The sequence below is a fragment of the Brassica rapa genome, chromosome A10, assembly GCF_000309985.2.
Source record: "Brassica rapa cultivar Chiifu-401-42 chromosome A10, CAAS_Brap_v3.01, whole genome shotgun sequence".
Taxonomy (NCBI): domain Eukaryota; kingdom Viridiplantae; phylum Streptophyta; class Magnoliopsida; order Brassicales; family Brassicaceae; genus Brassica; species Brassica rapa.
The window spans coordinates 236609-263830 of NC_024804.2; the positions used below are offsets into that span (position 1 = coordinate 236609).

The window sequence follows — 27222 nt, forward strand, 5'->3', positions numbered from 1 at the left end:
ATTGTTTTAGCTCTGTTATGGCTAATTCCTAGTGTCTGCAACTTTGAAACTTCCATTTGCGTTAATGTCAATCAATAGATTAAAAACAAAAAAATCAAGTTAGGAATTGGTTTATAATATAAAAAGGAAAAATGACGTGGATAAGGTGAAAAATAAATTTCAAAGGGTCAAAAAAAGGAAACAACAAAAACCAAAGGTCGGAAAGTAAAATGACGCCGAGCAGCACTTGAAGACGTAATTACGACACGCGCCTTATCTCACGCGAATGAGATGGCTCAAAAAGAAGATCTCTTCAACCCTCTCTCTCTCGTACCATTCATTCAATTCATTATTGTTGAGAGACTCTTTTCTCTGCATGCATCTCTCTCTCTCTCTCTCTTGATCTCCCGTAGTTGTCAGGATTTAGGAATTTTTTTAATAAAAAAGATCAGTGTCCAATCTCTCTTATCATCTTCGAAAGTTTCCTATTATTTCATTCTTCTTCTCATCCTCAGTTTTCTCTAATAACTAAGAGACAATCTTCTTTTGCATCTCTCTCTCTCTCTCTCTCTGCAAACAAAAGCCAAATCCAAAAAAAAACAGAGAGCAATGAAGGTTCATCTCTTACTCTTTCTCTCTCTCTCTCTACACTATGCAAGATTTGATTCCTAGTACTTAAAGTTCTATATGAAAACGGGTTTAGATTCTTGTTCATACACACATAAACACATGCATGTCCCTGCCACACATCAGTCGTGTTTTTAGTGTATTCTTTTAAACCTTCAAATCTGTGTATACCTGAAAAGAGAAGATTTGTTTACTCATCTTTGTGCTCACGTCACTTTAGCTATATATTTCACTGAATCTCATTGAAACTGTCTGTCTTCTGTAATAATTGTGCAGAAAATCGTGTTAAAGTTGGATCTGCATGATGATAATAAGGCTAAACAAAAAGCTCTTAAAACAGTTTCTACTCTCCCAGGTAATCATCCTCATCAGTTATTTATTTCGTTCTCAGCAGTCAGCATGTTTCCTAGAAAATAAATTGTTAGGGTACACATTACAGATCTCTTTATGTATAGTTATCACTTATAATTCTAAGCAAACTATTAAACCATTTGTTTCCGGTCAATTTGGTCCGGTTCAGTTTCTGATTTGTATGGTGGGGTACACGTATAAACAAGAAAATTGTTATAAATTTTCTTTCAACAATCACGAGCTGTTCTGACAGAGCTGTCTCCTCGTTTTCAACAGTGACGGCACGGTAAAAAGTTGCGCCATATTTCAATTATTTGTGAAATGAAACCCATTGCTTTAAAAAAAAAAGAGTTTTGGAACAAAATCACATCTAGGGCCACTATAGCTTCATTGAAAGATGTGCCCATCAATTATAATAAAATGTCAAGTATTTTTTGTTTGTTTTTTGTTTGTTTGTTTTAATCCACAGTATTTTACTTTACTTATCAGTATTGTCAATAAAATGCGGTGACTTTTATCAATAGGGAAAAAACTTAAATAGTTTTAAGGAAATAATAGTAGTAACTTTCACCTTATTTTTAATAGGTATCGATTCGATTGCAATGGACATGAAAGAGAAGAAGTTAACGGTGATAGGAACCGTGGATCCGGTTAATGTAGTCAGTAAGCTAAGGAAGTATTGGCCGACGACGGACATCATATTGGTGGGACCTGCAAAGGAGCCGGAAAAGGAGAAGAAGGAGGAGCCAAAAAAGGAAGGTGGTGGCGAGCCGCCGAAGAAAGAAGGAGAAGCTCCAAAAGAAGAAGGTAAAAAGGAAGGAGAAGCTCCGAAGAAGGAAGAAGAGAAGAAAGAAGGTGGCGATAAGAAGGAAGGAGAGAAGAAAGATCAACCACAACCGCAGCCACTGACTCAACCACCACCACCAGATCATGTATTGGAGCTTGTAAAGGCGTATAAAGCATATAATCCTCATCTAACAACTTATTACTACGCCCAAAGCATTGAGGAAAACCCTAACGCTTGCGTTATATGTTGAAAAACATGTATAATGTAATATAATTTGGGTGAAAAATGTGAAAAGATGGACCGATCTATACTGAAGAAGAAGAATAAGAAATAGAGGATATATCTTAGACTAAGATATGTCGATTAGGATTAGATCACTTATGTTCTTTTCCTACATAATGGGGGCGGGGATTTAAGTTCATGTTTCGAAAAAGGTTCTTATTTCGATGATATGTTTTGTGTATATATATCGTTGGAATGTACTATAGTTTCTATTGTTTATTTGTTTGTTTGAACTTTGAAGGGAACTTTTGTATATATACAGTAGGATGGTGTTATATATATCGTATTTTAGTTGTGAAATACTAACTAGAGTGCTTCTATGTGTATAATTTTATTAATATCCCATGTTATGACGAAATAGCAAACAGTTTTAGGATTCTATATATGTTTTATCTGTCACATAACTACTCAAAATCAATAACGGTGAGCGCAACAAACCAATTTCTCTTGGGTACTTTTCTTCTAAGCTACTGGCTTTTTCCATGTCCCTTTCTTTTCCAATGATGTAGTTCGTGCTGCGCTTCTGTTAAAATCAAATCTTCGTTTATGTTTCTAGTTTGATTCTTTATAATCTTTTTCAGCTTTGATAATTCAAGAAAATTCTTCGACAAAATAATGTTTATAATTATTAGATTTGCAAAACAGAAAATATGTATTAGAGCCATTATATTAAAAACGTATGTGGGTGTACGTTTAGGTGCATAAATGTTGTTGGGCGGCTTATAACATTTAGCTGTAAATATGATGTGATCAATTTGTTAATTTATAATTACTTCTGTTTTGCACGAAGCGAAAGGGCGTGGCCTTCATGACCATCTGATGAGTCACTTTTAGAAATGTAAAAAAAGAAAGATATGATTCTAGGTTTTGCTTTTCTTTAAAATGTACTTTTCGATCAAATTTAAAGTTTTTGACTCTTTATTTCTAACAACACCTAAAACTTGACGACATTTTCAATAGATTGAATAATATGTCTTCACATAACCAAAAGGATTATAAATGTCATAGATCAAGTTGGCTCAACTTGAAACCAAATGCAAATGTGAATGCTTTTGGGTTGGTAGCCACCTAAAATGTGCATGTGAAAATCAAATATAAAAACTTTGGCTGTTTTTTTTTTATTATTGCTATATATTATCATGAGTTAGAGCAATATACATGACAAAGTAAATTCCCATAAATCCAAAAAGAATTATTCACTACAAAGGAAAAAGAAACATATGCCCATGTCAGTATTTCTACGAAACAAATAAATATATTACGTCTATCTTCCGTAAAATAATGCTGATGATTGTAAATGGACCGAGATACATACACTTATCTAGATACATATTATTATTCTGTGTGAAAAGGATTGAATCATTTTCCAAAAATATCGAATTTGATTTTTGTCATATATAAAACTATTAAGAAAATTATGCACTATAGCGAGAATTTGGGTGATGACACTACAGCAACACCAATGAGCATACGGATAGATCAAATCTTGGTTTGTCTTATATTATTTTATTTTGATTATTACCTGAAAAACTTTGTGTGATCATTAATAAAGTAATTTATTATACTTTCTTACTGTGAAATTGATTATCAGACCACCGGGTTCTCACGTTGAAATCATTTGGTATGATTGATACGTGTATGAACGGTATCAATATCAACCAAGAGCCGGTCCAAAGCACGCCCTATCTTCAGCATTACCTACCAAGTGTTAAGAGCATATAAATAAAGTAATAGACACAAACACATATGTTTGGTATAAAGATGGGCTCGTCAGCTTAATAACTTTCTCAATCTGAGATTTATGAAATCGACAACTACTAGCTAGTAGTTTACCAAAAAAAGGCTGAATCATATCTTTTGTTTCATTCAAGCTGACGATTCATAATTAGAGATGTCATCATGTTTGATAGCTGAACATTCTTAGCAAATTTGTCACTTTGTAATGATTTTAATAATTTGGTTTTTATCATGTATGGTGCAGCTAAATTGCTGATGAAACTTTCAACACCCACCATATTATTGGCTAAGGCACAATTATATAGAATGTTCAGGATTAAGTACATTTAATAATTGTTTTAAAAAAGAATAGGCATGGTGGCATGCATGTGTGACGTATTGGCCGAACAACTAAACATGGTTCTAGAAAAATCGAATAATTAGCTTAACAAATCCTCCATTACGTACATATCAACCTCCCCAACTAATAAACTGTAGTATCCCAATTATAGATAAGTATAATATTTCATTTATTACACACAACAATTAAAGAAAACCTTTCCAAAAGGACAAATACTACACACCAGCACCACTAGGATAATCCATGGATCAAATCCTGAGTGAGAAAAAAATAACAGCAAGAAACTAAGCACACAAATCTTAAAAGTTACAATTTGACCCAGAAAAAAAGCTTGTAGTCATAATCAACCCTAGTGTTGAAGTTGAATGATGCAAATCTTACAATAAAAAAAACATAAGCTTAACGACTTACTAATTAAAGATCAATTAACACTTGGGGTGACGAGTTCATCCAATTATGGTTTTATGTTCGGAGAAGAGGTGAATGTGGTGACATTATCCCCGGCGAAGAGAGTCCATCCTCGTAAAGTCGTCGGAAACTTAGTCGGAGATTACTCTGCTTCCATTTCTGCTTCTTAGCATTGTTGCTCTGAATTAACTGATCATTATCCGATGCTTTCTCAGCGGTCTTGTTGCTATTCTTGGACACGAAATCTTGGATCCGTCGAAGCGCCACATGGAGAGTATCATCATCCATGTTGGCAAAGCAAACCCTAAACCAACCAGGTTCCGTGCACTGGAAGGAAGAGCCGGGCGAAACATTGAGCTTCACTTTGTCGATGATTATATGCCAAAGCTCGATCTCGGATTCAAACGAGTTACGAACTCTTAGTAGATGTCTCAGATCCATCCACACGAATAAACCTGCAGTGCTTATCAAGCAATTAATATCTGCTTTCTTGAGCCCTAGGGTAAAAACACCATGCCTTATCCCTAATCTTTTTGAACTTTCCATAAGGAAATTATCCACGAAACTATCATCCGACAACATCGAAGCAAGCATGAACTGTGTCTGAGACGAAACTAGTCCGAAACTCGACATTTTTCTTGCGCATGACACAACCGAGTCGTTGTAAGAATAGACTATACCAACTCTAAAACCGGGAAGTCCCATGTCTTTGGAGAGACTATAGACAATGTGAATCAAGTCAACGTTGACTTCAGAGCTATCTAAGTCTTTGACCACCTCGGCGACGCTTGCAAAATTTTCTCCAGCGAAGACGGTGGCAGCATAGATCTCGTCCACGACAAGGTGAATGTTATTCCTCGTGACGAAACGGACTAAGTTCTTAAGTGTATCCTTGTCTAAGATTGTACCGAGCGGATTTGATGGGTTGGTGAAGAGTAGGCCTTTGACGTTCTTGTTGGACTGTACAGCTTTTTTGTAGGCCCATTCCACGGCCTCGACGGTTAATTTGAAGTTGTTGGAGCTGGAACAGTGAACCGGAACTATCTCGACACCTGTACGCCACCTCAAGTCTCTATCAAATCTGTTAAAATAAAAAGATTTTAATGATGTCTGTGAGCTTACTCGTTGAATCAAGACCATCAAGTTGAATTTATATTCCTTACACGTGTGTCAAAAGTAGAGAAGAGAGTCAAAACTTGATACTTTTAGCTATTAACACATTTTGATTTGGAATTTGTTAACCCAAAACCAAAAGTATGTGAGAGTTACATTAATGAAATCTCCCCTAACATTTTTCTTTCTTTTCTTTATACCGTTCACACTATTCACAATCATAAGACTTTTTTCACAAGAAATATCATTTTAACAATTTCCAATTTTCCAGTCAAACTAAAACATTATTTAATTTTATCACTTCAAATAGAACATATGGTATTTTTTTTTTTGAACAAATAGAACATATGGTATTCTTTTGTGTTATTTTTATACTAATTTCAGCCAAGATAATAGTGAAATTTTGTAGCTAAGATAATACTGAAATTTTAAAACACACTTTAAAAACCTTACATTAAAATGTTCACTAATATATAATGTCAAAATATGAAAATACTTACGCGGCATAATAAGGAGAGGGAACAAGAAAAACATCGCCGGGATCGGCGAGGCAAAACATAATTGTTTCATTGGCTCCGGTAGCACCGCCACTCATCACTATCCTCTCCGGATCAAACGTTACTCTTCCACCTCTAGCTTTTCCCATGAAATTTGCAATTGCCTTCAATTTGAAAACTTCGGTTAAATAAATGCGGAAAATAGCAAAGTTAGATTTCTTTATCCTATGCATTCCATATCTATATTGATGTTTAGATGCCACCATATATAAAATGTTTGGTTATTTTGTCGATATGTGAATAAACCAGGGACAAAAATTGACTTAAAACCAAGGGAATTAACTGGAAAAAAATATTTTTAACGTTTTCGAAAACTGGACGTGAACTCAAACCGAAGAAAACCAAAGCGCATGGTTGTCCGAAAATAGGATATATCCAAAGGTGCGTAAGCGTGCGTTACGTATATTAGACATGATGAAATATGATTAGTTAAGTCTATATACCTGTCTAAACTCATTAAGGCCATGATAGTCTTGGAAGTTAGCGATGTCGCTAAATTGATAAACACCCTCAGGGGTGCAAACAGAAGCTTTTGGGTTCTCTTTGATCCAATCTTTGATCAAGTCTAAACAAAGCTGTATAGTTCATAGAAATAAATAAACAATCAAATAATTTTTTTGGCAAAACAAATTATAAATTTTGTTAATGATATATATTAAGTGTTAAATGATATATGACGCCGTCATACTAATTATACACGAGAGTTTAAGTGAGTAAATTTGTAATGCTTTAATGGTTAATTATTTGTAATATATGGAGATACCTGATTCTCTGCAAGACCCATTTGGATAATCCCGTGGGGATTACGAGAAAGATGAAAAGGATCTTTGTCATAAGCTTTCCATCCATCAAAATACTCTGAGTTTTCTCCGTGTTGGTCGTTGGTCGCTATCCGCGACAAAATCGCACCGCTTACACCGCCACTCTTAATCAGAGAACCCATTTGTTGTTTTGATTCTGATCACTTCTTTCTTACAGTTTTTTTTCTTCTTCTGGTAATAATATTGATCGTTTACAGCCTTTGTGGTGTTTGTACTAATTGATGCACGAGTATGTGGTTTATAAAGAGGAGCTAGGTTATATGAAAACCCTGAGGAGACCAAATAAAGTTGATATGGGGTCCCCCCTACCCAAAGAAAAAGAGTTCGGATTTGATGAAACAATCGAAAAAGAACAAGCAAAATCAAGGAAGATTCTCCACCCAAAACAAAATACGTAGCTGTTTATATATATATATATTTTTTCTTGAAATACAGCTGTTTATATTTTCAAAATGTGATTTTTGTAAAGTGAACCAAAGTTGTCATATTTCAGTAATTTTGCTAGGATCAACCTGTATTGTATAAAACAATAAACATCTAGTATTTTTAAAAACATAATATTTCGAATGTGAAATACGATAACATACATAAGTAGTCGTATTTCAATAGTTTCGCATTGGTTTCTGCTGTATTATTAAATTCCATTGGGAAATAGTGGTGGAAGTTATACGTGTACAGTGTACTGAGTTAAACCGAAGGCTATTTCTAAGCAGCTTCTTATAGACTACGAAGTCAAGCAAGTAAGTTAGAGAAGAGTAGCGTGGAGAAGAATATTTGATGGCATAAAAGAAAGAGAGGAAAATTATGAAAACATGTAGTATAAAATTGATTATTCAAAACTCAAAAGAAGAGGAAAACTGGTCACATTGTAAATTATGTAATGAACATTTGGCCTGTAACATGCACATGTATATAGGTGGACTACATAATTCCAAAGGTTTGACCGAGACGCAGAGGTATTTAACTAAAATATATTTTTCTGCTGAATATAGAGCGTTGTGGAATTTAAATTCAAACGTGTTTTATAGCAGATGATTTAAGTTAGTAAACCATCCAGTCCACCAAAAATGTTAACATATTACGAATTTTGGAGTAAGAATGAGACTATTCCATAAATAAAATAATATTTTTATTTTTTGTTTATATTCTATTTTTTATACTATTTTAGAATAAAATATGGAATAGAACTGAGATTTTTTTTGCATGAAAAGATAGATGAAAGTTAACATTTATTTTTAATACTTTTATTTAACTGTGTTTGTAAAAATGGTTTTACATGTCTTATTTGGCTCTTCATTTATTCTTAATAAGCATTTATACTCCTTCGTTTCATAAATATGACTATGTTACATTTAACTACTAAATCTACTACACATATTTGAAATTTAGATTTAAATTTAAATTTTCTGTATCTTTCAGTTAGTTAATTATTATTTTTTTAGAATAGAGATCATTTGTTTATTTATTTTTCCATTTTATATATGTGCTTAACTTACTTTTGTTCATCTTAAAAAACTTTGTATATTAGTAACAAAAATGTAAGTATATGTTAAATAATATAAATATTGCTTTTACTATTAATTTTTCTTTTGATGAAAGGTTTTCAATTTAAATGTTAGAAAGATACATAGATAAGGTTTAAGGACCTTAGAATTCAAAGATAAAACATCATGCAACAGTTTTAAAGTCGAGAGACAAGGAAGCAACATAGTAGCATGTAGGAACACTTAACAAGACTTTGTTGTGAACCTAGCGATGAGTTCTACCTGGGCCTATGTTTCCTTTCCCTGCAATAGTAAACCATTCCATCTCTTTAAGCCTTTGAGATGGCTTTAATGGCCTACCGCCTCGTGACCTCAGTGTTGATTCGTCAGCTACAAACGGGTCTTGAGGCTGTGTAAGGGAACTACCATGAGAGGCAGAAGTGAATGGTAATGGAGACTTTGAGATGACAAGTTCCATGGCTGGTGGGACACCCAATGGTTCATTGGCATCAGCACTATCCAATACCGCACCTTTACTAATAGTTACTTGTTTTAAACAGTTTTAGACAGACTTGTTGATATAATACAAATAAAGAGATACATTTTAGATATAAGTTATAAATATATTATAATAAATAATTTTGAATTAATTAATACGCTTAATATAAAATACTTTTAGATCCATAACTGCAAATAACTACTATACGTATTTGATATTTAGAGTACTATACTATACCAGGGATAATGATCAGTATGAATGTATGATATGTTATAAAATTGGTGGATTGGACCCTTAAGTCACATCTATGTGATTTTACTTGCACTTCACGCCGCAAATTCCCCCGAGAAGGCTACGTGAACAGACGCCTCGTAGACTCGTAGTAATTTTAAAGTCAAAATTCTTTCATTCTATAATCGTTTTCTTTGAACACAAAGGTTTTTCTTAACCTCGGTTTATTGATGTCTTTGGACTAAAGATACTTAGTATTAAAATCTGGTTTTTTCTCTTCTTATATTAATGTCCAATAATAATTTAGAAAATCTCAAACTTTTTTCAAGCACGCACTGCTGGGAAAAGCAATTGCAGGGGAACATGAAATCTCAATAATATATACCAAAGATACCAACTTTTATGAGTTTTCCTACTTGGAACTATTCTTTTTCTTTAGGTCAACATTTGGAGTTGCTATTTCTACACTTTCCAAACCAAAATCAGGAACCATTAATTTGTTTTAATTTTGAGATTAGATAATCTCCAAAAAGACACTCTATTTTCAATTTTCAAAATTCTATATTTGAAGTTTAAAAGTGTTATTCTCCAAAATCAAAACTTCAAACTTAACTTCAAAACTATTTATATTTTATCTTATGGTTCTTATATTTGTCATAATTAATTGAAATTCATAAAAGTTTTGTAAATAACTAAGCACATATATAAAATATTACAACAATATTAACTAATAAAATGTTATATTAAAATACAAATTTTAAATAGAAATAACATAGTTAATATTAAACTTCAAGAAAATATCATATTATTCCATAAACTATTTTCGTAATGCATATATGATCAACTATTGTATTTCGAAGTAAAAAATGATTCTTTTTATTTTTAATTTGTAGATCACAAGCTAAAATTGTTGAAATCAGGTGATCTTAAACTTGTAAATACATTATATCTGAATAAAAAAGTGAAATAGGAGAATAAATATTGTTAAAAGACAACTTCTATCAATAATATTAAAATCAGTGAATACATTCGATGTGATAAAAAGGAATCGTACGAAATAGACATCAAAACAACAACCATCTTCAGTTACACAAAATTTGTTTGGCCAATATTTTGGAGGTTCTGGATCAAATTTACATGACCAATAGTGCTGTAATTTAAAATTTGTGTAATAATTATGTCTTCATGTAATTTTTGAAAGAATTTTTGTTGTTAAGTTTTTTTATATTGTTTCCGGCGGAATCCGCTTTATTTTAAAATTTTATTTAATTTTATGTGTAAAACATTAATTTATAAAAAAAAAATTGAAAATTTTAAGAGATATGAATTTTTTTAGGATCAATACAATAAACGAGAAAATATTTAAGAATTATAAATGTGATGTGTAATTCTGGGGACCAAAATACAAATAAAAATATAAAACTTTAAATTTGAAGTTTTGAGAACTGAAACTTCAAATATAGAGTTTTACTCCTCAAAAATTCAAATTTTGAAATTTATTTTTGGAGAGAAAATAAACTTCATATTTAAAATTTAGAGTGTCTTTTATAAATGCTCTTAGAGACGTATGTCTCCTGGAAATACCCAAGACTGTCCTATATTTATACTATGAAAAACATCTTAGTTTTTTTTTTTTGTAAACTAACATCTTAGTTTTTTTATTCAAAAAAAAACATCTTAGTTTATGAGTATATTATGTATCTAAGACGACTTATTACATTATAAATATATCTAAGTACATTGTAGAGAGTGCCTCGAAAAATCATATGCAAGTGTAGAAAACGAAATATTAGTATTTCCAAAAAAAAACACGAAATATAGTATGGAAAAAATAAGGATAAAAGAAAGAATATATAGAAGAGATATAATGGGTACTAAAAAACACGCATTCGATTGTATTTGTATGCTAATATGCCCGACAGCTACCGACACCAGCGTATTGCTTTCGGCAGTTTGATTTGGTAATATATCATTTTGATTTCTTGATTCACTTATTACATTTCTAATAATATAAAAGTGTAGTTCGTGGAATGTATTAGGTATACTGTATACATATTTTGTTATGAAAATCTTTAAACTGTATACCTGGTCATGCTAATGCACACGTAGATGTGCTAGATTAATTGCTGTCTCTTATACATGCAGGTAATAATAATAATTGATTTTATAAGTTGCAATTTTTCAACAAATTTTCATAGAAAGTATATTAGTCACGTAATTTGGCATGCGCAGTTGAAATTGTGAAACCAATAGTAAGAGCAGTGTAAATGTGATTAGGTGATTTGCGGAGTTAATTGTTTGTATTAATAAAAAGTGAAGCATGCGATTTTGAATGGTGAATTAAGTCAAATAACCCACAAACATGCGAGGCTGAGGTTTGACTTGTTCACATAGATGCTGACTCAGCTTTTCATACCTCAGCTGTCGGCTAATTGGACACGCTTCTTCCTTCTCCTTTACAATAACCACCCTTCAACACGTGGTCAAGCTTGCACCACTCATATCTATTTACTTTCCGACATGGGGCTATTTATATTCTTATAACCAGAAATGGGCCGAACTTTGGGCCGCTTCTTTGTAATTTGAGCTGGAGAGTAGCGGCTTTTATTTCATGCAGTTTCCTTTAAATTGACACTGAGATGGGGGTGTTTTTCAAAACCAACCCATATTTTCAAGTCAAATCCAAAACCAACCCTTTTTTTTTTGTCCATACTATTCATCAATAAAATTTCCATACTATCCTTATGTTTTTGAATTATTCACAAAATTGCCATTTTTATTTATTTTTTATTAATTTCGAAATTAACAAAAAATCAAATACACCCTAACCATTTCTTCTTATTTACAAAAATGCCATCATCATCAATTTTTCCAACCACCATGAACCACCATTTTTGAGCTCTAAAGCTCTAGAATTCAATTTTCAACCACTTTTTTTCTCATATAACCCAAAAAACTTCATTTTCTCTCATCTCCTCTACATTTCCATCTAAAAAACTCTCATAACTATCATTTTCATAATCACAAACTTCATATTTTCGAGTTTCTTCATTAGTGAATCGTTAAAGATGCTTCTTTTTGCTCATATTTGGAGTTTGGACGGTTGAAAAGGTTGGAAACAAGCTTTACACATGAAAAATGTAACTATTTACATGGTTTTCGTTCTTTTTCAGATCTGTGTCGCGACGGTAGACTGTTTTGTATGTCTACGCCTCCGTGGAGACTTACGATGCAGTCTATTTGTCAACGCACGGGTTAGTTTTGCAATTGAGCAGACAAATTTTTTTTCTAACGCAGACTTCCCCAGTAGTCTCCGTCTTTACCTTTGACAACAAAAATAAAACTTTCGGTAGACTTACTAAGACGTCTACCTAAAAGAGGTTAGTTTTTCATTTGACCGAACTTTTGACTTTTCAAAATAGACTTCAACGGAAGTCTACAAAATGTAGACTGCCAACAAAGTCTATAAAAGGTCAGTTTTGCATTTGACCAAAACTTTGACTTCGTGGAATAGGTTAGTTTTGTGTTTGACCAAAAAGTTTAAAAAGCAATCAAAAATTTATTAAATTGTAGACTTCATATGCAGTCTTCTTATCTTAAAAAAAAAATGTAGACTGCGTATAAAGTCTACTTTTTTATTTTGGTCAAATGCAAAACCAACCCGTCGGATTTGAGAGTAGACTTCACAAGAAGTCTACACACCCGTAGACGTTCATTTTAATCTACTGATTTGAAGTCAAACTTGGTCAATTGCAAAACTAACCTCTTTCAAAAAAATTCAAACATGTAGACTGCATATGAAGTCTAGTTCTGAAAGTCAAATCTTGGATGAATTCTGGTCAATTGCAAAAAGTAACCTTTTTAAATTGTAGACTGAAATGAAAGTCTACATGTACAAAATTACAACTTTTATTCAACTATAGAAAGCAACCCGTAAAATGGTCAATTGCAAAAACCAACCCAAAGAGTAGACCTATTTGACAGTCTACGTCTGTAAACTGAAAAGAACGTCAACATCTTCAGAGACTAAATATTAAGTCTTCATAGAAAAATCTATAAAAATGTGAATTTGTGTATTATTCATTAAATTTTTTCTAGTTTTTTTGTTTGACAGTGTGTGTTAGTTAATCCTAATGGGTTTGAGTGATTTTGAAAATAATTTTTTTTTATAATTATGAAGGTATAATTCATTTGATTTGACAATGTTGTTAGCTAATAATTGTAGACGTATTTCTAAGTCTTCGTTTATAGTTTTGCTAGTAAGGCTGAGCTTGTTTCAAAGCTGAAGTCGGTGACTGTGGAATATAATTTTACATTTTCAGCATATAAGACAACAAAAACTCTGTATGTGGCTAAGTGTCGTGTTCAAGGATGTGGTTGGAAACTTAGAGCGAGTGTGAAGTATGGGCCAAAGACATTTTGGGTGACAAAATATTCGAAAAAGATGAAGAATCGGAAAGGTTGAAGAATGTTCCTTGTGCATGATGGCTGTACACATGGTAAACTTCTTGAAATGACACAAGAAGATTATGATCTGGACAACAAAATTGAGAAGATGGTGCTAACCTATTCCTTACCAAACATCATTTAAAACAAATGACTCCGAATAGGAATATACTCCTCTTATGCCTGTCACGAATAATCGACAAGTACGGAACTTGATCGAGTTATCTAAGACACACTTTGTACGCCTTTGTGTATCAAGCCTGCGCCAATACACTAAAAAAATTTGGATTGACTATATGTTAAATAATAAGTGTAGACGTTTTTGTAAATCTACAAATGTAGACTGCAGTTGAAGTCTACGTCGTAAATTCTATTAAAAGTGTATTTGTGTATTATTCATCATATTTTTTCATGATTTAATTATTTTACAGTGTATGTTAGTAAAATTTTAATGGTCTTGGATGAATTTCACAATTTAATGTGTTATAATTATACACTTGATACTTATTGCAAATTGTTTTGATTAGTATTATTCTTGAAAATTTTTGGGAAAATTTTGTATAGATTTTCTTCTTCTCACATGTGTGTTAGTTATTATTTTAGCTTATGGTGGTTTTACTTGTTTGGTTGGTTAGATCTTGTGAAAAAATTGATATCTAACAAAAAATTAATAATATCATACAAGTGAAAACAACTAAAAATGAATACAATGTTTATAGATTATGCATTAAAAAATTATTTAAAAATTAATATTTTATTATGAAAGTTATTACAGAGCAATATATTAAAAATTATTCTTGAGTATGTTTGATTTTTCATAATCTTGATGCTTCAAATAAAGTCTTGGAAAAAGTACCTGCCAAATAAGATAGAGTTATGAGAAAAACATAAGATAAAAAATAAAATCATATTTTAGTAGACTTTTTATTAAGTCTACGTAAAGTTATTGTTTAGTAGACTTTAGTTGAAGTCTACACTAATGGAAAATTTTCATATTTAAAAGTGTGCATTTAGAAAATTTGAAAATACTTTGTTCTGGAAAATATTTCAAAAATGGTTTTTTGTCATCCTTGTAACAAAGCAAAAAGATAATGTATGAATCTATAAATTTAGTTCATTATAAACACAAAATATCTTATAATGAATATATGGAAAGCTTACATTTTTGGGAAGATGATTTGAAAATATTGGAAGAGAATACCTGCAAAATAAAATAAAATTTTAAAAAATAAGATAAAAATTAAAATCATATTTGAGTAAACTTCTAATGAAATTTGCTTAAAATTCAAGGCTAGTAGACTTCATTTGAAGTCTACCAGCCGTAAGTTTTAAGTAGATTTCAAATGAAGTCTACTCTATCAAAAAAAATAGATCTGAAAAATAATACATTAAAAATATGAAATAAGTTTAAATCTAAAAAACTTTTAAAAATATGATTTAATAGACAAAATAGTTATAAATTAAAGACATATTAATATGAATTTTAATATGTAACTTTATTTGAATATAAATACTAGAACACATATTTTAAATCTATAGATGTAAACCTTACATTTCTAGGAGGAGAAGAGAACAACTATGGAAGAAAATACCTGCAAAATAAGATAAAATTATTAAAAAACATAGAAAAAAAATTAAAGTCATATTTTTGTAGACTTCCAATGAAGTCTGCTTAAACTTTATGGTTTAGTAAACTTCATATGAAGTCTGCAAGCTTTAGTAAACTTCTTTAGAAGTCTACACTGTCTGATAATTTTCAGATCTGAAAAAATCTATATATTTTGAAATGTGAAAATAATTTTAAATCTGAAAATACTTTACATAATATAATTTATAAGGTAAACTAGTAGCAAATTAATGTAGAGAGCTTGATCTATAAATTTATTTGAATATAAACATGTAAATACATATTTAAAATCTATTAATCTAAAACTTACATTTTTAGAGGAGATGATGAAATCCATGAGTGATAATACCTACCAAAAAAAGATAATATTGTGAGAAATAAACATAAAATACACATTTAAAATCTATAGATCTAAAACTTACATTTTTTAAAGGAGAAGATGAAAACCATGAATCATAATATCTAAAATGACAAGAAATATTGTGAGAAAGACTTGAGAAAATTTTAGAGAGAAAGAAGATAATGAGAGAGATTTAGAAACAATTGAGAGAATTTTAGAGAGAAGAGAGAAAGTTTTAGAGAGAAGGGAGAGAGTTTTAAGAACTTGTGCAGCCACTTTAGAGAGAGATTGAATAAATTTTGTTTATATAGGGAGACAAAAATGTAACTAGGTTAAAATTTACGATACTGTAGACTTCGTTTGAAGTCTACTAAAATTAAAATTTTGGAGTAGATCTTACTATAACATAGTAGACCTTTTTGGAAGTCTACTATAATAATTTAATTATTGTTGTTTATTCTTTATTATTTTAATAATTTTAATATATGATTTATTAAATTTATTTCTTTATTTTTTAATAGTTATAGTATATGATTTCACTTTTTTATTCTTAAGGAACTTAACTTAGTTTAAATATAATGATTTTTTTGTAAAACAAATTGAAAAATATAGACTGAAAAAGACGTCTTCAGATAAATAGACTTTATTGTAGGTCTACGAAACCCTAAACCACAAATATCAAACCCTAAATGTTTTGCTTGATAATCAAAAAGTCTCATTTATACAAAATATAAACTACTAAACATTAATATGCAGATTTAAGTTAATAAAACAAAAAAAAAACAAAATCTAAAATCTAACCCTATGAAATCAACTACTAAAAGACATAACATGTTAGAACCTTTTGTTTCTAAACTATGAACATAGTCTAGCACATGATAACCAAATTAGTATATATTCTTCAAAATTGTTCGATTATATGAAATTTTAATTTATTTACTTCATATTATCCATTATATTGATGATTAATTAAAAATATCACAATAATTATTTTTATACATTTTCAAAATTAAATTAGTAGACCAAATTAGAGTGTAGACTACAAAACAAGTCTATAAAGTAGACTTCGTAGGAAGTCTATATATATGTAGACTTCTTTTATTACGTGTAGACTTCCAAAGGATAGAAACGTAAAATATATTTATGTTTTTTGTTTGGTCATAAGGGTGAAATAGTACTTTCACTACTCCTTTAGGTTGGTTTTGCATTTGACTGAAAGTGGGGTACACTTTTACATTTGACTTGAATATTTGGGTTGGTTTTAGCAAATGTCCCATTAAAATGAACGTCTACGGGTGTGTAGACTTCTTGTGAAGTCTACTCTCAAATCCGACGGGTTGGTTTTGCATTTGACCAAAATAAAAAAGTAGACTTTATACGCAGTCTACATTTTTTTTTTAAGATAAGAAGACTGCATATGAAGTCTACAATTTAATAAATTTTTGATTGTTTTTTAAACTTTTTGGTCAAACACAAAACTAACATATTCCACGAAGTCAAAGTTTTGGTCAAATGCAAAACTGACCTTTTATAGACTTTGTTGGCAGTCTACATTTTGTAGACTTCCGTTGAAGTCTATTTTGAAAAGTCAAAAGTTCGGTCAAATGAAAAACTAACCTCTTTTAGGTAGACGTCTTAGTAAGTCTACCGAAAGTTTTATTTTTGTTGTCAAAGGTAAAGACGGAGACTACTGGGGAAGTCTGCGTTAGAAAAAAAATTTGTCTGCTCAATTGCAAAACTAACCCGTGCGTTGACAAATAGACTGCATCGTAAGTCTCCACGGAGGCGTAGACATACAAAACAGTCTACCGTCGCGACACAGATCTGAAAAAGAACGAAAATCATGTAAATAGTTACATTTTTCATGTGTAAAGCTTGTTTCCAACCTTTTCAACCATCCAAACTCCAAATATGAGCAAAAAGAAGCATCTTTAACGATTCACTAATGAAGAAACTCGAAAATATGAAGTTTGTGATTATGAAAATGATAGTTATGAGAGTTTTTTAGATGGAAATGTAGAGGAGATGAGAGAAAATGAAGTTTTTTGGGTTATAATGAGAAAAAAAAGTGGTTGAAAATTGAATTCTAGAGCTTTAGAGCTCAAAAATGGTGGTTCATGGTGGTTGGAAAAATTGATGATGATGGCATTTTTGTAAATAAGAAGAAATGGTTAGGGTGTATTTGATTTTTTGTTAATTTCGAAATTAATAAAAAAATAAATAAAAATGGCAATTTTGTGAATAATTCAAAAACATAAGGATAGTATGGAAATTTTATTGATGAATAGTATGGACAAAAAAAAAAGGGTTGGTTTTGGATTTGACTTGAAAATATGGGTTGGTTTTGAAAAACACCCTTCTATTGGTTGAATTGTGGTTAGGTAAATAATTAATGATGTTTTTGTTTCGAAAATATAAGAAATTAATGATTTTCTTAATCTATGTGCATAGCTTTAAAACAACTTATATTAAAAAACGGAAGGAGTATTTTTTAGATTTAGTTAGAATTCAGTTATGGTGAATTTTAATGGAATTCAATGTATCTTTTTAACTAAAACAAATCCTACCTTTTTATCAATACTTTGAAGGAAACGTGACTTGGATATCTTTTTCATCAAAGCACTTGCATACTTTAATTCTAATACTTATTCCAATCACCCAATTCAATAACATCCCCTACGTCTGATAAATAAAAAATTAAATCAAGAAATGAGTTTTTTAAAATGAAAATTTTTGACCTTTCGATTTATGTCAAAATAAAAGAAAAAGTTGTGGACTTTGTTTTTTGCTTTGTAAACAAACTTTGGCTAGGCGCTGTATGTATAGTATAAGTGAATATAAATAAATAGAAATATTAAGACAAGGTAGTTAAAAATAAAATCAATTAGAAGTATCATCGTCTGGTAAGAAGATCTGAGAGACAAAGTCTTGAAAACGAGAAGAGTAGATCTTGGGATGGACAGCTGAGATAGTCTTAGAGCTGTGTTGAATAGACTTGTAACAATGTTCAATGCGTTTCCTCACACCATAGTCTTGGAAAATGTCTATAATCCCAAGGTACAATATAACGTCGTACCATTCCTCTCCCCCTCCTTTAACGTTCTTCCCCACCACACTCCCTAATGATTCTCCTCTCCCCACTCTTCGTGCTCGTCCAGGTATCCTCATACCGAAGTTTGTGCTTGAGCTGCAAGAAATCCCATTTTTCACACATAGTTGGTATTGAGCAAAAGAGCAAGAAATTCTCAGAGACTGGTTACCTGTTTTGGAAGATGTTGGTGGGTGTTGTTTTGTAGACAATGCTTCCTTGTGGAGAATCAGAAGCGTTGGTTGGTGCTGGACTAGGGCACATGCTTGCTACGGATTGTACATTCACTGACTCCTCACTATCAATTGAGTCTGTGTATCAAATGAAAATATGAACATCTCTTATAGTATTTAAATATATGATCATTTAGGAACGGATCTAAAATCACCTCTGCTCGGAGTGCATGAATACATTGTTAAAGAACTATCTGGAGAGTTTGTAGCTGTCTTCATAAACTTACTGCTGTCAACAGAGCCTGCGATATTGACCAAAACGTATGTACAATTTCATTTATCCTTTCCTAGTGAATTAAAGGTGAACATGGGAGGGATTTTTAACCTAGTGATGTGAAGCTATCGTATACAGGGATTAATTCATCAGTTGAGCCTGTATGACAGTTGATCAGATAAAACGATTTATTATGAGCAACAAAATGTCTTATCATTTGGCAAGAAGAGAGACATGAGATGCTTTAATTTAACTATACCTTGACATGAACCTTTAACTTGTAAACCAAGCATTAAGCTATAATCCATTATTCCTTCATCTTCCAAAAGTTCACAGTCTAGCTTTGTTTGCCTGCGCAAAAAAAAAAAAGAGGTGAGCATCTAAAATCATTCTCTGGGACAAGAATGAAGATATAAAGAAAGGAAAAGACTCACTTGAGGAGGCGGTGCCTTGCCAAGGAATCAACATAGAAATGAAAATCAAGGTCTATATCTTTCAGTATGGTTTTATCTCTGACTTTGATCTTCTTGTTAGTTCGGCCTTGTGATGAACCCTTTAGATCATAGACCTTGTTCATAAAAACATCCGACTGTAGTATGTTTGACATGACCACAAAATATGTCTGCTCAAGGAGAAAATAGTAGATTGATATTAAAAAAAAAATCAGATGATAGAAAATATTTCAATTGCAATATCACACTTGACTTGATAGTTTTTCTATTTATTTGATACCTTAACACCTCCAAGAGGTTTGAGAGAATGAGCTCCATAGTTCTTGGACAACAAGGTTGACCTGTATTTATGAATATGTTGGTAGTAGCCAGGCAACATCTCTAGTATCACCTACATGGAATGATTTATTAGAAACAAAAAAAAAAATTGAGATGGCTCGAAAATAAGATAAATTCTTAATAAAATAAATTTGCAAAGTAGTAGGTACCTTGATTTCGGATTTGCGAAGAATCTTAATAAGAAAGCGGTCATCTTTGCAGAGAAGAAACATATTACCAACTTTCCCAGTAGAAAGCTTCCTTAGCGTCTCATCATTACATACGGATTTCAAGTATTCAGCATGGTTAATATCCTCAAGCTCTTGCACAAGTCTACAAAAGTATAATAATACATTGAATATCTCGCTCGCTGGCTGCTCTAAACAACTTGAGAGCATGACATGTAATGAATAGATTACCTGAATCCCAAGGGACAATAATCCTTCCATACAAACTCAGTAATGGTTCCAGGTGGAAGATGTTTAATGTGCTTTGAAGAGTATCGAACCCGGTTCTTCTCTGTGGCTTTCACGTCCTTGGCTGTTATCTCCCTTGTACTCATTTCTCTCTCCCCCCTCCCTCAACTTCCACAAGGAGATTTCAATCCCGCATCTTTGTGTGATGCTCCCCCCCCTAGAACCCTACGTCGACCCAGGAAAACAAACCCTAGAATTCGAAATTCTCAGAGATAATCTAATAATTTATTCATACCAACACAAAAATTATCAAAATCTTATTCAAATAACCTACGAGAAAACCCACGTAGAAAAAGATGAAGAAGAAAACAAGAGGAGGAAGATATTAATGATACCTGTCGCTCAGGAGCTGTAAACACAAAGAGGAGAAAGAAGGAAACGAGAGACTTTTTGTTTTTCTTGTTGAGAAGGAAAAATAAAGAAGGAATGGGAATGCCAAATTTGGCCGTTGAAGTTCGCCGCTCGATGATCCAACTCATTTTCATCTGTTCGCAACCAAGTTCCCGCGTTCTGTTTGTTTTTCTGTTTGTTAACCATTTTAATTACTCTTTTTCTAGATATGCTTTAAGGCCCATGTTCATATCACGGCCCAATTATAGGTTACACGATATAGACTTATCGTGTTCATCAACCTGGGCCCTTGAACATGTGAACATCGTCGACGTGCTTCCCTCACGTTTACAAACGTGACGACGATGACTGACTTTCATTTACCGACGAGAAGATCCACCATTTTCTATAAATATATTTCATGTCATATACAGATGATGACACCACACACAGATAATGTATTTTAAGTGATTCTTAAAGATAATAAAGCCAGAGTTTATTTCTATGATTCCATGCCAATGTCCAACGGACGATTTAATTCACCCAATAACTTTTTAGTTTCGTTCAATAAAAGCATATATTTTCTTTTGATAAAACGTTATTTTATTGTGAAAGGCGTACCTAGCGAGACACTCATACAGTTACGAGCTGCAGATAAATAATTAGACAAGGTCAAAGATACGAGCTGTATACCTTCATATATACATGGTGGTCACTATCTCACCTAGCAACGGCCGGTCCATAAAATGTATCATAGCGGAGACACTTACGTATAGTACAAGAAAACAAACTTGGATAGTAAACGCCAATCAGTTTGCATTCCAAAAAGCCGAACTGCACGCACGTAGAAGTTAGTTACAACGTGGGTGCAGTTCGTTATTAATCATCATAAGGTATGTGATATATATTCTTTCTCGAATCAAGTTATATTTTAATGAAAGAATCTAAAAGCACTGATTCATCATAAATATGTCAGTTTTTGAATACTTCTTATAAATTTCAGTTATTGAAAACCTAAATTATTAGTTAGGGGTTAACATGGACCCAAAGCGGCCAACCGATGAGGAAATGGCGGCGGAGAAACCGTTAAAACCGGTACTCCAGAAACCTCCAGGGTTCCGTGATGAGCAGAACCAACCAACAACGGAACCGCCGTCGGGAACAGCACCGCTTCCACGCCGTCGGCCGAGGCCTATCCATCCGGTGTCACTCTACCCGGAGAAGAAACGTCGCTGGAGCCGCTGCCGCGTTTTCTGCTGCTGCTTCTGTATATTCCTCGCCGTGATTCTTCTCCTCCTCCTCATCGCCGGCGCTGTTTTTTTCCTTTGGTACAGCCCTAAACTCCCCGTGGTCCGCCTTGCCTCTTTCAGAACCAGCAGCTTCAACTTTTCCAGCGGAAAAACCGACGACGGTTGGTCGTTTCTGACAGCGGACGCGGCGACGATGCTCGACTTCAGAAACCCTAACGGTAAGCTGGGGCTTTTCTACGGAGATGCTGACGTGGCTGTGATCCTCGGAGAGAAAGACTTTGAGACCAATTTGGGGTCAACGAAAGTCAAAGGCTTTGTTCAGAAGCCAGGGAATCGGACGGCAGTGATCATCAGGACGAGAGTGAGGACGCAACAGGTGGATGATCCGACAGCGAAGAGGCTACGGGCAGAGCTGAAGAGTAAAAAGTTGCTGGTGAAGGTGTCAGCTAAGACGAAGGTTGGATTTGCTGTGGGTAGTCGAAGGATTGTTACTGTGGGCGTTAGTCTCAAATGCGGCGGTGTTAGATTACAAACGCTTGATTCGCAAATGGCCAAATGCACCATCACAATTCTGAAATGGTACGTATTAATATGGAATCAAGCATTTTAAAGGATATGAAAGCATTATGCATAAAATTATATATGTGTAGAATATTTGATCATATAGCCATTTGATAATTGCAGGATTAAGTTGCGGTCATGAGATAACGGTGTGGTTTGGCTAAGCCTCAAAGGACATGTCAGAAACCATAAGAGCTATCAAATACTATTTATTCAGCAATGTTTCTATTTCTAGTTCAGTTTCAATTCGTTACAAATATATATATGTGTTATACATATACCTATTGATCATTCAATGTTAGTCGCTTGTGTTATGTTTTGGGCATTTAGAGTACCAAATTGTTTGTTCTTTTGATTGGTGAAAGTAATGTCTTCAATGTCATTTATCCCGGTAACTAAAATTTGGTATATCTATGATATCAAACAGAAGTTATTCACACTAATCATACACATGTTAAATCCTAGTACATAAATTCAACTATAACCATAAAAAACGAAAACAAGTGAAGGTGAAGGTGAAGAGTTACATTCCACCAGCAACGACCCCAGCGATTAGCTAGGGACTTGATCTCGTCAACTTCGCTTCCTCCGCCAGATTAATGATCGTATAGACAGCCGCCGTTCCGTCATTTTTGCATCGATAAACCACCATTAACGGCAGATGAAACCAAAAAAATAACTCATACTCTTAAGAATTTGGCTTTTATGTTGTTGGAGAGTGTGAGCAATCTTGCTTTTTTATTCTTTTAAATGTCTTCTCTTCTCTTCAATACAATGCAATAATCATTCAAACATTCGAAAACATAGTTTTTTTAGGATAAGTTCTAGACCAAATTCTTTAAAACGGTTTGTTCAACAAATAATAACAGATTTGTCAAACCTCACCCACGCTTGTAAGCAAGTGGAATATAATATTAAAGTACTGACTTGTATAAAAATCACTCGACAGCTATAATATTTGTTATTCAGCGTCAATGTCAGCTTTGTGTTTTTCTTTTGCATATGTCATTGTCGCCCATACATATATACAAAAATTCAAATAACTAAAAGACATTTGTAAACTTGTAAGATGATGATGATGGCAATAACTAGTCCATGTTAGAGTATTTGAGTTTTTTTTTCCTTTCAGCTATAGTATTTGAATTTTTAGTAAACTAATATTTTAAGCATTGATTATTTAAACTCGATAGACATAGCTGTGAGCTTCTTAGAACTAGAATGTTGCTGACCAAAAAAAAAACTAGAATGGAATACTAGAAGATATAAACACGTCCTAGAACATGGCATCGTTAACTTGAGCAACATGTTAATTTTAAAACTAGTCACAAATAATAAATAGTTAAATACGCATCATTTACAAGGTAAATCATTCATCGCTATGAGTATGAATATGCGTATGAACTAATTTGATATTTATAAAAAGTTGCGTAAAGAGTTGTTTTTAAAACAAAATGCTATATATGTTGGTCGTCACGTTAACAGTAGGTCAACTTGACCTAGTAACACCCATCATTTCAAATTTTTGTTAGTAGAGTTCATTGGTTAATGCCAATGGTGCTGGTCTTACAGTGAGAGGAGATATTTGAAACTCCATCCTCCATCTTTTCTTTCCCAATAGTGAGGGTAAACAAAAAGGGAAGCAAAGGGACAAGAAAAGAAAGAAAGAAGATTTTCTCCACCTTTAAGCATCCCAAGCAGCTCAAAGTCATTTTTTCAAAAAGAAAATATTATTTAAATTCCTCTGAAAGTTTCAAATCCTACTTTTTCATTTTCGTATTAAAAATGGATTTGTCAAAGAGACTGAATGCTTCTTATTCGATTGATTGAATCTCTCACCTGAGCAAGAAATTGCCCTCTGCACTTCATCTTCTCCTGCTGCTCTTCTTCCAGGTGCGTTTGATTTTTCCTCTCTCTTTTGTTTGTGAGTTTGATTTATATGCTTAGAAATCATGGAAACTGTGATAACCTTTTTTTTACCACATAAACAAGAATTTGCTCTACAATGCAAATATGTGCTTTTGGATAGGATAAAATCTGTTGATAACATGATACAGATTCAATGATCCTTATTACAGTTGCAGTTAACCAAGCAAAACCATAGTTTTTTGTCGGAGAAACATTAAAAAATCCGATGAGGACAAGCGGTTCTGCTTCTTCCAGAAGCCAAGAAGAAACAAGGTTTAAGGAGGAGGACGATGCTTCCCCCAGGAGAAATCGCCAAGATCAAAACACTATCCCGATTCAATACGCAGATCAACAACAAGCAGAGCTTTTTAGAAAACTCGATTCCTTAAAAGGCCACGTTCTCCGTGGTCAAGACTCACCAAGAGCCTCACATCATCAGCCACCACCTTATTACAATCCATATCCTCCTTATGGAATGTATCCTTCCCCTAGTAACCCGCCTCATGGTTTCCCAATGCATCAAAGCTTGTATGGTCATTACCCAAATCAGATGCTGCCTCGTCCTCCCTATCCTCCTCAAGGAGGACATTATGTAGACATTGGTCCTGACATACTTGACCCCCAGTTACACGACCCTAGATTCTTTCCTGGTACACCGAGTAGGTACGCTGATGTCCCTGTTTCGCACCATGGTGGTGGTGCTCAAGGCCATCATCACAAGAGGTGGCCTAGTGACATTAACTCTGAAATGGGTAGCGGTGCTCAAGGCCATCATCACACGAGGCGGCCTAGTGAAGTTAACTCTGAAATGGGTGGCGGTGCTTATGCTCGTGGGTATGTTCAAACTGCTGCTGATTCACGTCGTTGCCATCCTCTAGCAGGAGGTGCGCCCTTTGTAGCTTGTCACAATTGCTTTGAGCTTCTCTACTTGCCTAGGAAGAAGCTTCTTCTTTCTCAGGCAAAGCAGCAACAAAAGCTGCAATGTGGTGCTTGCTCCGAGGTCTTCAGTTTCACTATTGTCGATAATAAGCTTGTTTTCTCTTCTTCTTCTGCTCTTGAGGAGAGTCACCGAGCTCGTGTAGAGGTTGAAGATAGAAGTGCAGTGATAGATGATTGTCCACTTAAGGATGAGGAACACTCAGATGACGAAGGAGGAAGATCAAGCGTTTCTAGTGAACCACAAAAAGAGGTCGTCAAGTCTGTTCGCCGCAGAGCCAAAGCCGCTAAAGCTCCTCCTCCTCCACCACCTCCTGAAAACTCCAATCTTCTAGAGCTCTTTGAGTATTCTAACGTAAACAGAGCTGCACTCACTTACGGAATGTCGCAGCTAGGTTACAATAAGCAAGTATCCTTCACGAAACAAGAATCAGTAGCTTCTGAGACAGATATATCTTACAATGGTTACTATAATAACACTGAGGACGATTCAAGGATCTCGAACGCTAGTAAAGATGAGAGAGGACGTAGGAACCGAAAGCATCGCAGCGACTACAATAAAACCGTATCTAATGATGACCAATACGATAGGCAGCTAGAGGTTTGGGTGAACGGGCATCTGATACCGGAAGATCAGGTTATAAGCGCCGAGAAACAAGCTGGACCTGTTCAAGCTGGCAACTACTGGTAACTTTCTTTCGGTTACACAAATTTTGTTTTTGGTTCAGAGTCGTTAGAGAAATGATGTTTTTCTGATTAGGTATGACTACCGTGCTGGATTCTGGGGAGTTATGGGACACCCTTGTCTCGGTATCATACCAGTAAGAACTTTTTTTTCACAAATTTTCTATTTTACTTTCCATTTTCTATGTTTTTATGAAGAAATGGGAAATAATTATTGGTTGGTGCAGCCATTTATCGAAGAGTTTAGTCGTCCAATGCCAGATAACTGCGGTGCGGGGAACACAGGAGTGTTTGTGAACGGAAGAGAGCTTCACGAGAGAGATTTCGAGTTGCTTTCAGGTAGAGGTCTTCCTCGAGGGAAGAACCGTTCTTACATCGTTGATATATCGGGAAGAGTTCTTGATGGAGACTCCGGTGAGGAGCTTAAGAGCCTTGGAAAATTAGCTCCAACGTAAGCACAACAAAGTCTTTGTAATAGAGTTTTAGAGAAAGTTGATTATATATAACCCATTGTCGTTCATTGATAAAACTGTTGAAATGTGAATCAGGATTGAGAAGGTTAAGCATGGATTTGGCATGAGAGTTCCAAGATACCTAGCTTCATCAACTTGATTCAGCCCCTTCTTTTTTTTTGAGCAACGCAGCCTCTTCTTCTTGTTTCAATCTTTCCTTATTTGATTGAAATGTAAATTGTGCTTTATGTAACACATCATTGGTTTGTTGGTTATATTCTGATCTCTGACCCCACAGCTTGCTTCTTTTCTCTTTCTTTTTGGGTTTTGTATGTTATTCTTTCAGTCTATTTTTTTTTTCTTGATAAATTGCACCCAATAGCTAAGAAAAAAAATAAAAATTCACTATCTAACTAAAATCTCACTCTCTCTCCTTTTTTTCTCTTCCTATCTCTCACTTCTCTCTCTCTCTCTGAAAATCTAATTTCTATTTTCTTATTCCCTGAATAAGCCCATTTTCTTGTTTTGGAATCAAACCAAACCAGTTTGTGATTTTCGGTCTGGGTTAAAGATAACAACTCTGATTTTCTTGTGATCTTCTGATGTATGTTAAAATTGATATGTTTCTTTTGTTTTTTGTGGATCATTTTTTTATTCTGTATCAATAACTATCAACAAATAAAGTAAATTATCA

General features: G+C 33.4%; 5 protein-coding genes and 1 long non-coding RNA gene across 8 annotated transcripts; 3 read left to right on the top strand and 3 right to left on the bottom strand.

Moving 5' to 3' along the window:
- The first annotated feature begins 344 nt into the window (after positions 1-344).
- LOC103844652 (heavy metal-associated isoprenylated plant protein 39) lies at positions 345-2265 on the top strand. The gene is made up of 3 exons (XM_009121452.2): positions 345-594; positions 883-961; positions 1543-2265. The coding sequence occupies exons 1-3, from the start codon at positions 589-591 to the stop codon at positions 1992-1994; spliced, it is 537 nt and encodes a 178-aa protein (XP_009119700.1). The 5' UTR covers positions 345-588; the 3' UTR covers positions 1995-2265.
- LOC117128981 lies at positions 351-876 on the bottom strand. The gene is made up of 2 exons (XR_004452509.1): positions 608-876; positions 351-539 (listed from the first exon to the last, which is right to left on the bottom strand). It is a non-coding gene; the product is annotated as an uncharacterized LOC117128981 (long non-coding RNA).
- A 1972-nt stretch (positions 2266-4237) lies between the features above and the next one.
- Positions 4238-9978, bottom strand: LOC103844651 (1-aminocyclopropane-1-carboxylate synthase 2). The gene is made up of 4 exons (XM_009121450.3): positions 6945-9978; positions 6625-6756; positions 6125-6285; positions 4238-5592 (listed from the first exon to the last, which is right to left on the bottom strand). The coding sequence occupies exons 1-4, from the start codon at positions 7122-7124 to the stop codon at positions 4566-4568; spliced, it is 1500 nt and encodes a 499-aa protein (XP_009119698.1). The 5' UTR covers positions 7125-9978; the 3' UTR covers positions 4238-4565.
- A 7998-nt stretch (positions 9979-17976) lies between these two features.
- LOC103844650 (phosphatidylinositol 4-phosphate 5-kinase 10) lies at positions 17977-20580 on the bottom strand. Its single transcript, XM_033282148.1, has 9 exons — positions 20354-20580; positions 20105-20267; positions 19897-20007; positions 19599-19786; positions 19424-19515; positions 19276-19323; positions 19106-19192; positions 18890-19028; positions 17977-18816 (listed from the first exon to the last, which is right to left on the bottom strand). Exons 1-9 carry the CDS (start codon positions 20494-20496, stop codon positions 18510-18512), a joined length of 1278 nt encoding a protein of 425 aa, XP_033138039.1. The 5' UTR covers positions 20497-20580; the 3' UTR covers positions 17977-18509.
- A 1152-nt stretch (positions 20581-21732) lies between these two features.
- Positions 21733-22904, top strand: LOC103844649 (NDR1/HIN1-like protein 6). Its single transcript, XM_009121446.3, has 2 exons — positions 21733-22569; positions 22675-22904. Exons 1-2 carry the CDS (start codon positions 21779-21781, stop codon positions 22691-22693), a joined length of 810 nt encoding a protein of 269 aa, XP_009119694.1. The 5' UTR covers positions 21733-21778; the 3' UTR covers positions 22694-22904.
- LOC103844648 lies at positions 22650-26897 on the top strand. 3 transcript variants are annotated; one of them, XM_018655289.2, is made up of 6 exons: positions 22650-24441; positions 24627-25163; positions 25224-26079; positions 26153-26213; positions 26304-26527; positions 26625-26897. In XM_018655289.2, the coding sequence occupies exons 2-6, from the start codon at positions 24683-24685 to the stop codon at positions 26686-26688; spliced, it is 1686 nt and encodes a 561-aa protein (XP_018510805.1). In that variant the 5' UTR covers positions 22650-24441; positions 24627-24682; the 3' UTR covers positions 26689-26897. The 3 variants fall into 3 exon arrangements, with proteins under 3 accessions (XP_018510805.1, XP_009119692.1, XP_009119693.1); XM_009121444.3 differs by having other exon boundaries at positions 24627-26079; XM_009121445.3 differs by having other exon boundaries at positions 24633-26079.
- Positions 26898-27222: the final 325 nt, after the last annotated feature.